The sequence below is a fragment of the Quercus robur genome, chromosome 12, assembly GCF_932294415.1.
Source record: "Quercus robur chromosome 12, dhQueRobu3.1, whole genome shotgun sequence".
Classification (NCBI taxonomy): Eukaryota; Viridiplantae; Streptophyta; class Magnoliopsida; order Fagales; family Fagaceae; genus Quercus; species Quercus robur.
Window position 1 is genome coordinate 174,254 of NC_065545.1, and position 11,738 is coordinate 185,991.

General features: G+C 38.2%; 3 protein-coding genes across 7 annotated transcripts; all 3 read right to left on the reverse strand.

The window, feature by feature from the left end:
* Positions 1–864: 864 nt before the first annotated feature.
* On the reverse strand, positions 865–6,663 carry LOC126708846 (probable myosin-binding protein 4). Of its 5 annotated transcripts, none has more exons than XM_050408817.1 (5): positions 6,645–6,663; positions 6,456–6,544; positions 4,231–5,601; positions 2,597–4,117; positions 865–1,531 (listed from the first exon to the last, which is right to left on the reverse strand). In XM_050408817.1, exons 3-4 carry the CDS (start codon positions 5,453–5,455, stop codon positions 2,625–2,627), a joined length of 2,718 nt encoding a protein of 905 aa, XP_050264774.1. In that variant the 5' UTR covers positions 5,456–5,601; positions 6,456–6,544; positions 6,645–6,663; the 3' UTR covers positions 865–1,531; positions 2,597–2,624. The 5 variants fall into 5 exon arrangements, with proteins under 5 accessions (XP_050264774.1, XP_050264769.1, XP_050264770.1 ...); XM_050408812.1 differs by having other exon boundaries at positions 2,597–4,120; XM_050408813.1 differs by lacking the exon at positions 6,645–6,663 and having other exon boundaries at positions 2,597–4,120; positions 6,433–6,563.
* Positions 6,664–7,436: 773 nt separating this feature from the next.
* Positions 7,437–10,136, reverse strand: LOC126709873 (uncharacterized). The gene is made up of 2 exons (XM_050410238.1): positions 8,913–10,136; positions 7,437–7,729 (listed from the first exon to the last, which is right to left on the reverse strand). The coding sequence occupies exon 1, from the start codon at positions 9,833–9,835 to the stop codon at positions 8,915–8,917; it is 921 nt and encodes a 306-aa protein (XP_050266195.1). The 5' UTR covers positions 9,836–10,136; the 3' UTR covers positions 7,437–7,729; positions 8,913–8,914.
* Positions 10,137–10,463: 327 nt separating this feature from the next.
* On the reverse strand, positions 10,464–11,327 carry LOC126710128 (uncharacterized). Its single transcript, XM_050410508.1, has one exon. The coding sequence runs from the start codon at positions 11,325–11,327 to the stop codon at positions 10,464–10,466; it is 864 nt and encodes a 287-aa protein (XP_050266465.1).
* Positions 11,328–11,738: the final 411 nt, after the last annotated feature.

The following is an 11,738-nucleotide window of genomic DNA, read 5'->3' on the forward strand; positions in this document are numbered from 1 at the left end:
AGGTAATACGTCGTCGTTCACTGCCTCCTTTGAATCCAACGGGACTGGTGGGTACAGCCTCATGCTTTCACATAAAGAGGCGTGTGTGTACACCATGTCTTTTACTTCGTCATAAACAGGCTCTTCCGACTTTTCTTTGATTTCGTTAAGAATCTCGGATTCTATTTTCATAGAAACAACCCTTCTTTTCTTTGCTCTTTTGTTATCTTGTTTCTTGTATTGTGTGCTCAAACTTTAGTGAATATCGGGTCTGTACGTACGTACGTACTTGTTTGTTCCTAGTTGTATTAATTTGTGGCTTTTTTTTTTTTTTTTTTTTGTTTAATATATCATCCATTTTCGTGCAAGAAAGAAAAAAGAAACTTCTTTGCCAATGAAAAGCCCAACCGCTAGAGGGCTTCGCAATCTTTCCTCTATCAATTCAAATCACTGGGTGAACTCCTTGGGTTGGGTTTCCTTCTAAGCGCAGACAAATTGGTGGGTTTCACGATTTGAGTGGGTATGGGCGGTAGAGGTTCAAGCGTGGGCTTCTGTTTGAAGTATTATTTGGGATGAGGCTTAAATGTGGATTATTGCTTAGGGTAATAGGACTTTTTTTGTTTAGGGTGGATTATTGAGACCCATGAACTAAGTGTGATTTGAAGCCCTGATGATCTATGACAAGTAGGGCCATTGGTGAGTTCTGCCCCATATGGGATTCGGGCTATGAGTGGGAAGACATTATTTCTCTGGGCTTTGGGCTAAACTTCAAGGACTTATCCTACTTTTGACAAGTCATGTTAAGTAATAAGGTACTAGGGAAAATATCTGTAATTGACTTAGGCCTATGATCTCTATAACACTAATTATAACATTCTATTTGAATTTACAACAGAATTGGTTTGCCCATGAGAAGCAATTTTTTTTTTGATACCATTGCAACAAAAATAAAGCAGTTCAACATAAGGGTTCTATTAACAAAATGAGTTGTGGCCTTCTTAACTAAAAGCCAAGGCATTCCTCAAAACAGCCGAGGGAACAACAAAAGTCCTATGTCCTAAATCTGATCCCCCCCACCAATTCTAGAATGTCTTCTAATATTTGGATGATTCTCCATGGCCAGCAACTTGTGTTTTGCAGCATATTCTGAGGACCTCTTTGTTTGGGTACCATCAGAACCACCCTTGAGAACAAGAAATTATGCTAAAAGATTAAAACACCCATTTTACAACCTCATCATCATTGATATAACAAAAACTAACCCCGACATCTCTTCCTTAAAACAAGGCCCAATAGGGCACAAAAGGAAATAGAAGACATCACTTCCATACCTGATAACACTGTTTGCTAATATATACCTTTTTTGTTTCTCCAAGAATCTAATGTGGAAGCTGTACATGAAACCTTATCTTAATCTTTCATGTTTGTAGGTGAGCAGAGAATAAACGAGCCATGATATTTTGGTCTATGTACCCCCCCACAACTGGCTGAAAATGTTCCTGTAGTATTGACTTTTCGTTTCTTGTTTCCTCATAACAATTTTAGTATACACCTGAGAAATATAATTCAGGAAAAAGAAGAAGAGGGCTAGGCTATCAGCAGATAAACACAATAAATTTCATCTTAAAGAGATCAAATTTAAAACAGAAAAGCAAAGAATGCCAACATCTTTAGAAAGAGGAAAAGAATTTCCAGGAATGCAAAACAGACGTTAATTTATAAGCATGACAAACCCAACATGCATGACTCATCAAATGTGCCTTGAATTCTCAAATCTGAGCTGACAATGGTTTTTCTTTTAATGTTTCCCTCATTAGGTGTATCTCAAGTTGCTAGTCAAATGAGTTCCATCATCAGCAGGTTCAGAGACTCATTCTTAAATCTGAGTGCTACTCTTTTGTGAATGCTACTCAGTGATATCAAATAACGCATAATAGGAACCATTGCTAAAAAGCTGAGATATAGTTCTGTGTCAAAATGCTATTTACCAACACCAGTTCATTGCTATTCCAAAATTTTATAAGGAACTAAAATTTGGAAAATTTGTAAGTCACTCTCATGAATTTGACGATTCTAGTGAAAATAAACCAATTGTCAACAGTCAATGGAGATTCTATGTCCTCAAGTAGACTCTTTCAAGCAAAACAGCTGTATTGACTTATTACCCCTCAATTAAACACCAGGATTTAGCAAGAGACGCTTATATACTTACACTATGCCATTCAACCTGTTTATTATCACAGTTATCTATGTTTATCAATATGAAAAGAGCTCAGAACTTCACCAGAGCAATTTGTGTACATTGCCTATTCATTCCAAACAACCCCCAGGTTCAGTTCAGAAGTCAACTCACTTACAACAAAATCAACATTGGCAGCCAGAATAGAGGAACAGTCAGTTTTATTGCTTGCTCAAGGATTGATATACATATTTAATTATTAAAAATAAAAACAAAAGCTTCGGCTCTCAGCCACCACCGACATAGAATTGATATTTATATATGTTATGCAGAGATCATCAATGCACCCACCCAAAAAAAAAAAAAAAAACAATATTGTAAAAATCAGAAATTAAAAGACTTGTGAAAATTAGAACTAATATTTTTCAGTATGCTTACCACGTCATGATACGTGTCAAGGAACAGATTAACATATTAATCTTATCCCAATTTTCCGCAATTCTTGCAGTTGATGAGCTATCTCCTGAACAAATTGTAGCCCCTCATCTCCATTTTGAAGAGAGTTCAGACTATGCTCAAGAAAATCGTGATCTGCCTCAAGTGCCTCCAGTCTGTCATTGAGGTCTGAAATTTCATTTTCAAGAGCAACCAAATCAATCTCTCCGTGGTGCATGATATACTTATGCCCATTGGAATTAAAATGATCATTCTCTTTACTAACAAAATGATCATCACCGTCTGAAGCAGCTGACCCATCATAAGAAGTATAGCTTCCATTAGATAGACATAAGTCTTTTTTCATATACAAACCATTCTCTTCCATTGGACCATTTGATTGAGTCACCTTATAATTAAGAAACTCTTCCTGGTGATTTCTACCATCTATGAATTTTTCAGAATGTCCACCGTTAGGCCTGTTGGTTAAAGTCCCATCACAAGAAATTTGATGAAGCTTCCTCTCCAAATTCTCCAGACATTGTGAAATATACAACTTCTCTTCTCCAAATTCTAAGCGAGGAGTTTCAGCAACAAAAGGTTTATCACTGCCTTTCGGTACCCTAGTCAACATTGACTTACAACAAACATTGAGATTATTCGTTATGGAGGGTACACTTGCACTTTCCAAAGTGACATTTTCTCCCTTTGAATCAGTGCTTCCCTCATGTATAATCTCTGTCTTTGATTCATTGGGCAAGGTTGATCGACAAAATTCTATCTCAAATTCTAAATCTTGTATCTCTTTCTCCTTTTCAGCCAGGAGATCGTTAGCTTTCTCCAGTGCCTCTACATCATATTCTGCTTGTTCTTCCATCATTCTCAAGTAATGAAGGGCCTCCATGTGTAGTGCAGCCTTCTCCTCCTGCAACCTCGTTATCATGGCCATTGCCTGACTTGCTGCAACTGCAGAAGCATTTCTTTCTTCCTCTAGTTCCTTATACAAAGCTCTAATGCATTTTCTGTCGTATTCAACCTGTCGTTTTAACCTATCAAGAAGACTTTCGCCTTCAATTTCACTTACACTTCCATCCAAAGATTCAAGACCAGATTCCACTGAGACCGACTTTTGCAGCATATGAATTCCTTTAGGGCTGGAAGTATCAGTTATCTGTTGTTCTTCATCACAACCATGTACTATGGGACTTGTATTATTTATTGATAAATTCATCTGTTGGGCAGAATAATCATAAGATGGAAACAGCTTCAATTCTTCATTAACTCTATCAGGTTCCCTCAGGGTAGGTTGTTCTGCAACAATATCAGATGCTTTGCTTTCCTCACTACTGATAGCCCACTGACACACATCACTTGAATACTCACGAATCGGCTTTATAACAGAAGGGTCATTTACAACTTGATCGCCTTTAATGAATGCTTCATCTGTTGTACTTATCAACTTTACTACTTCCTCATGCCCAATGATAGATACACGTCCACTGTCACTTGCTCCAGTAACATCCGCTGCTACCAATCATTTCAGATAGGAGTAATCAGTTACAAGTAACAAACACTACACACACACACACGCATAGAGAGAGAGAGAGAGAGAGAGAGAGAGAGAGAGAAGAGCGTACGCTTCTTGAGTGGTGCTCCAACAGATGGCAGGGTGCCATCTAAAGTAATAAGCTCAGCAAGTGCTGAAGGATTGGAACTCTGACAGAGAGGAAGTATGAGAGTACTTTCAGTTGATTCTCCAGAAGGAGTTCCCATAACATTGGCCAATGGAGGAATATCATCTAGTGAAATAAGCTCAGGTAATGCGGAAGGTCCAGACTTCTGATTGAATTGATTCCAATTAAGTTCACCTAAGCCATGGTCAAAAGAAACACTAGAAGCCATGAATCTCACATCATGGTGCTTGCTACCATCAGTATGCACAGATGAATCTAAAAGTGAAGGACCAAGATCATTATGATGGGTTGGCTGTTTGAGATCCAAACCACTGGAAAGTGTTCTGGGTGGAAATTTGGAAGCACATTGAACTGCAAAATCTTCCTTAGCCTCAATTTTTTTACAAATTACACTGCTACCATCATCATCATCATCATCAGAAAATGGGACCTCAGACTCGGAATCAGAGGTGATCTTCAGTTCGGAGTATCCTACATGAGACAAGGGATCAAAACCACTGTTTCCTACATGACGAGATATCACTGGACCAGAAAATTTATCCCTTATCTTCTTCAAGCTATTTCGATGGCTCTGGCGGCCACGGCTTGGCAAATAAGGCAAAGGAATATTAGGTTTAGTTCCAGGTGATTTTAGTTGCAGTAGTCTTGGGGCATTTTGTCCTGAGCTCCAAGGTTTATTGCAACAAGAACAGAGTTTTGTGCCCAAGGAGCCAGAAATAAAATCCGCGTTTGGTAATGTGCTTTGGAAACCATAACCAACAAGATCCATTCCCAATATACCCACCAACAACCTATGCGTTTCAGGGCTTGATTTGTTCTTCATGGTGAATGATAAGAGACAATCCTCACACATCCCACTGCCATCAGCAAGCTTACCATGTATGTGACAAGAAATCAAAGATGATATCTCTGATACATGGTTGCTGCAAAGTAAATCTCGATAAAACTCGGGTGTCTCATGGCCCAAGAGATGATCTAGCCTGGAACACAAAATACAGGGCGCTTGCAATTTACAATAACTAGCAAATTTTGTCAGCAGATATGATAATACAGCATCAACAAGCAGCAGAAAAATCAAAAACCATTCACAAGCTGCAGACGTCAGAACAGCTGTAAACCCTGGTAGATGCCTCTTTACTTTGACAAATGAAGCTCCTGTTTCAGCCATTTCCACCCAAATTGCTCTAAAAATGCATGAGGTGCCTGATTGAGTAAATCAAGGAAAGGTTGGATTGGTCAAAATAATGATAGTTTTCCACTCCCGCCGATTCTCAAAGTTAAGATTCCCATTCTGAACTTGATTGTTGCTGTAAGCTTCAACAACCCAAAGAAAACAATGGAACAACTCAGGAACAGCCAAAATGTAGCTGTAAGCTTTTATAACCCAAAGACCAGAAACTAAAATAATAATAAAAAACTTAGGAACAGCCAAACTAAAAGATAAAAAATCTAACTGGAACAACAAAGAACATGCTTTTCAGAAATCAAAATAGAAGAAAGGGGGAAAACCCACTTCCGAGAAATCATACATGCTATTGCTGACACAGCCCAATGATCAATATCAAATAAAGATTCGAATTCAACGGAAGTTTTGAATAAAATCAAATCAAAAAAGTAATTTGTTAATTTGAGACATAAAATATGGCCAGAAAAGCAGAATGCCAAAAATCTTAAACTGAACAACAACAAAAATCAAACATGTATGCAGTAAACAGAAGAATTGATTAAAAAAAGGAAATGTATTATTGTATACCCAATGACGCAATTGTCATAATAGAATCAACTAACAATGACAACCGTGAAGAAAAGCAGAAAATAAACTCAAACCAACCCAACTGTGCGACTTAATGCCAGAATCAACTCAACTAACAAGGACACAAACTTGAATAAAAATAAATAAAATAAAAAACCCAAATTCAATTCAAGAATGCACATGGAGAAGAGTGATCCACAAACCCCGATTTTTTGGAGGTTATAATTGGGGTGGGTGGCAACAAATTGTAAGATTGAAAAGAAAAGACAAAATTAATTGGGAACGAAGAAAGGGACCTACATGCATAAATGAAGATCAAAAGGGCGAGATAAATGAACACGGTGTACATTCCAATACCAAAAAAAAATAAATAAATAAATGTATGTATATACCTCAATTCATAGACATGACATACCTCGTCTTGTGTTGTGGAGCTGCTTGATGAAACAACCAAGGAGACAGAGGTTTGGTTGAGGCCGCGTTAAGCATAGCATACCATAGGAGCTAGGACGGTGCAATTTTAGTAAATTGAAAATTTTAGAAAAAAAAAAAAATATATATATATATATATATTATTAAATGGATGTCAAAGAAAAGGGAGTACCTAAATTACAAGGAAGTCCTTCTCTGCGAAAGTGACTGACCGTTGAAACCAACTGTTTTTATTTTATTTTTTGGTTTGTTTCTTTGCCTAATAAAGGAAAAGCTCAACCCAAAGCTGTACTGTAAATTCTGTTTATAACCCTCTCTTTTTTTCTTTTTCTTTTTTGTGTGTGGCGCCAAAGAACTTGCAGGCACTTCAACTATTAAAGGCTATACCATTTTTGCTATAACCTATAGGTTTTTATTATATTTCATTCTTCTTTATTTTGGTTTTTTTTTTTTTTTTTAAATGCTGAATAAGCTTGAATTCTTATATATTTTATTCTTTACTATTAATTTGAGTCTGAAATATATGGAGTGGAGTACATCTGAAGCTGACCAAACCATGATATGCCAACAACACCTATTAATACATGCATGTGGTACCCTTTCAGTTATAATCAATGTTATGTTGACATTCAATCTCTTTTTTGATTGCCTACCTATCTATCTTTAAATTTTATAGTAGTAATAAATAAACAAATAACTTTCTAATAGCTTTTTAATTTTTAATTATAAGAAGAAATCAAATCATTTATATCTCAATAGTAGTGCTAAGTGCTAATGCTTTAACATTCAATCCAAAAACCGATCTCCTTTTATATCTTTGAAACATATAAGCAATGTGCAAACCAATACTATTGATTTCTAAGATGAACTCAAGGTTACTGATATAGTATATTCTAATTTGAAATATATTATTATGGTAAAATGCATATCATTTAAAAATAAAAGCTAAGGGGCACGCAGTCACTTGTCAAACCTATGAAACAATTCATGCTACTTTCTTTTCTTCTTTTTTTGGTTAAAAGGAAACTTCATTAACCAACAAACTAAGGGGGAAGAGAGGGCTCAGAGAGCAGTCTGTTACAATACAAGCCAACAGAGTCTGAGCTTATAAGCTCCTTAAGATCCACAGGTGGATCATTGTACAAAATGAAATCTCTATTTTGAGAGGATCCTATCCTAACAAGGAAGTCCGCACAAGAGTTGGCTTCACGGTAGCAATGCCCAATCCGAACTTGGGGAATTTGGGAAGTCAACTGTCTACAGTCATCAACAATTGGCATGGCAAAGTTGTTAGAATAAGAAAGATTAGAGAGCAGAACAACAATTGCTTTAGCATCAATTTGAATGTCAACAGCATTTAAATTTAAATTGTTGCAAAGGGTAAGCCCATCTCTAAGGGCCCAAAGTTCTGCAATAAAACTAGTGAAGAAACCAATATTCCTGGAGAAACCCGCAACCCAGTTCCTTTAGTCATCTCTGAGAATGTCGCCACCTCCAGCTCTACCTGGATTTCCAAGAGTTGAACCATCAGTGTTGAGCCGAATCCACCCAAGTTAGGGCTTTTCCCATCTGATTCGTACCACGGTCTTGTTGCCCATGCGTTGAGGATTTAGAACGCAATGCTGGAATTCCAAAGCTCTAAAAACAATGTCTTGGTGGATGTCTAATTAAGCAGATTAGTCCCAAAAGAAAACATTGTATCTGTGCTTCCAAATATGCCAAATAGCAAAAGGGAATATAATCTTCCACAGGGGCTGATGCCGTAACTTATGGGACTGGTCTTTACAGTTTTTCAGACTCACTTTCACACAGAGAGCAGACATCAGTTTCACTGAGACGTCTGTGCACAAGAAGCACTCCAACTCCAATACTATGGTGCATGCATTGCCATATAAATGTATTTATCCTAGGCAACGTTTCTATTTTCCAAACCCAGGTACCAGTGAACTTACCATCACCATCCTTGCAATCAATGGCCATGGCATAAGTAGATTTGAGGTCGAAGTCCCCTTTGTTATCTCCTTTCCAAATTAATCTGTCATCCCCATTATTAGAAGTCATTGAATACGGAATTGATCGGATCTCCAACAAGATTGAATCTGGAATTTGGATTGACAAATTAGACCAATCCCATCCATCGGGTCCAAGCACATCTTTTACTTTCAAGTCCTCTTCTTCAGCCGCGAAAGGCCCTTGAATGAGGGATCTTAAGGGGCCATTGGCTATCCAATTATCATGCCAAAGACTAAGGTCACTGTTTCTTCTTAGAATCCACCTGAATTTCACTACAAAGAATTTCATTGGAGTCTCCTAGCACTAACTAGGGAATGTTGTGTAATTGGGCCACTTTAACTAAATTGGACCATAAAACTCTTCTTTCAGCTAAACGGGAGTTAGCATATGCAGGTGAAATAAGCCAAGAAAGGTTAGAAGAGCGTACCTTCACTGTGGCATGGATTTCTTGCTCAATGGATGATAAGATGAAAATGTTAACTTCATCCTTCTTCCACAACAACCATAAGCCTCTTGCATAACCAATAGTGTCGGTGGCAAAAAAAACCCATCAAAATGAAGGTCCTCAATAATTTTTTCCACTCTGTCTCCACGAACCCTCGTTTCCGTGATCACCATAATAGACGGGTGATGATTCGCCGTCATTTCAAGCACTCTTCTCTTGAAATCAACATTTAGAGCCCCTCTGCAATTCCATAAGAGGATATTCATGGTTACATAATTATCATACGGAACTTCCACCTGGTTAGGTGTCATTGAAGTTGTCTCCATCATGCTCCATCCCAACCTCCTTAGGAAATCCTTGGATGTCATCCAATTCGGCTTCCAGACTATCATGTATTTCAGAATTCCCACTATGTCCTCCCTACAACACAGCAAGAGATCGCAATTTCGAATTGGGGTTAGGATTTGAAACAATTTCATTGTTGGGAAATTCCCCATATAGGATGAGACTGACCCCCTAGAGTCTATTACTTTCCTCTCCTGAACCAACCACCCCGATTTGTCCAAGTGCGGCACTACCAATGATCTTTTTTGCTTGTTCAATGTTGCAGCCTCTTCCCCTGCTAACAGGGGTGTGTCTGTGAGAAATCTCCACCACGGGTTGGGTGTCAATCCCCATGCTGGATGATCTAGAGCAAGGTTCCTAGTTCTGAGGCTGGTTGGAGTGATTGGAAACAGATGCCTCCATGCTATCTGAAGCTCCTCCTCGAACCAACCCATTGTGTCTGTGGGGGAGGCTCGAATTTTTGCTATAACTTCGTATGGGATTGCTATTATTCGATCCCTGTGCCACATTGCCCATCCCATGCGAGGGAGAGTTGTTGGTGATTGTGAGGACGACTCCATTTTCTGAGATGGTCTCTGACGCGCGAAGGAGAGGGGAGGTTTTACTTGCTGCGTTTGAGCTAGACCTCTTGAAAGCTTTAGTATTTTTTGTTCTAGCAAGCTTCTTGCTTCAAGATGGCTCTGATAAACGGCTAGTGGTCATGTCACTGCCATCTTTTCCACTACTCGAGGGTGGGGAGCTAATATCCATCAAGTTCTTGAGATTGCCTTCAGACCCATTTTGCGTGTGAATCTCACCTTCCTTGCTCAAATTAGCACTTTTTCTGCCTTCTAGCTCTGCATTAGGAGCTTTCCTAGGTGAGTCATATGAACTATCAGGATTACTAGGTCCCTCATCTTTATTCAAAGGACCTAAAAGTCCTGAATTACCCTTGGCTAACCTGTCCCCATACTGGTTGTATTGGTTTGTGCCATGTCCTTGTCCATTTTGAACTAAATTCTTTTTCCTCGTTACCAACATCCATGCACCATATTTCGGATCAGATTCTTCTTCCCCTAACTAGCCTTTTGGGTGGGACTAGATGCTTCATCCTCAATCTTTTCTTTCTCCGTAGGTCTAATCTTGTAGCAGTAGTATTCTTGCTTATGGCCAAGACGACCACAACAAAAGCACAAAGAACCAATCCCTTCATACATAACCTTTTGTTTCAAGCGTCCCACTCTTAACAATGTTGATAAATGGCTTTTCTAAATTAACTTGAATGCACAATCTAGCATAGCTTCCTCTTGACCCAGTTGTTGTGTATGAATCAATCCTCAAGACTGGACCTATAGCACTGCCAATCTGCCTTAGGACTAATGTGTCATAAAAATCTATTGGAAGCTTTGAGAGTCTAACCCAAACTGCCACTGAAGTAAAGGTGGCCTTTGAAGCTTTGAAGTAGGGCTCCCATGGCTTAATGGCTAAGAAGTGTTCACCAACAAACCATGGTCCACCCCTTAAGACCTTATCATAATCACTATCATCACTAAATTTAATTAAAAATAAATCATTTCCCAAATCCACGCAATCCATCTTGATCATAGGTTTCCATAACACATTGATTTTGAAAGTGAGGTAGCTGAATCCTACAGTTCTACCATACACTTTCACGATCAAAGCCTTGAACCATGGAGCTCTGATCCTGGACCTGGTTTCTTTAGACAACGTAACATCTGCCATGCCTTCAGTTAACTCCTCCAGCCCTGTGTCAGATTCTTCATCCATAACTTCCTCATTATCAAACCTGAAAGTTTGTGCATAAGCTCCTACGATGTCCCCCACCAAGCTATCTTTATAACTGACCTGTCTGTGAGGCTGGGAGAAGGGTCTTTCTCCATTACTATCTTTAAACTTCTTTACACTCCTGCACAGTTCGTCCTCTTCTTCACTTGAGCCCTGCGTCTCCTGCGAGTACTCCACATCCACTTTTCTCTCACTGTAATTATTATCTCTTTTCCGCTGAATAATTTTTCTTCTCACGCCAACAACACCTATTATTAATACATGCATGTGGTACCCTTTCAGTTATAATCAATGTTTTGTTGTCATTCAATCTCTTTTTTGATTACCTACCTATCTATCTTTAAATTTTATAGTAGTAATAAATAAACAAATAACTTTCTAACAGCTTTTTAATTTTTAATTATAAGAAGAAATCAAATCATTGATATCTCAACAGTAGTGCTAATTGCTAATGCTTTAACCTTCAATCCAAAAACCAACCTCCTTTTATATCTTTGAAACATATAAGCGATGTGCAAACCAATACTATTGGTTTCTAAAATGAACTCAAGGTCACTGATATAGTACATTCTAATTTGAAATATATTATTATGATAAAATGCATATCATTTAGAAATAAAAGCTAAGGGGGCTAAAGAAGTCAATACCATACTGAAGGCTATATCGGTTTGGCCAGCG

What these genes read in the sequence shown, in the direction of transcription:
- LOC126708846 (XM_050408812.1), bottom strand. Translation starts at nt 5,455, where the DNA reads ATGGCTGAAACAGGAGCTTCATTTGTCAAAGTAAAGAGGCATCTACCA. An exon ending in TGGAGCACCACTCAAGAAGC is followed by an intron (nt 4,121 to 4,230) that starts GTACGCTCTTCT and finishes AATGATTGGTAG; the next exon opens with CAGCGGATGTTACTGGAGCA.
- LOC126709873 (XM_050410238.1), bottom strand. Translation starts at nt 9,835, where the DNA reads ATGGAGTCGTCCTCACAATCACCAACAACTCTCCCTCGCATGGGATGG.
- LOC126710128 (XM_050410508.1), bottom strand. Translation starts at nt 11,327, where the DNA reads ATGCATGTATTAATAATAGGTGTTGTTGGCGTGAGAAGAAAAATTATT.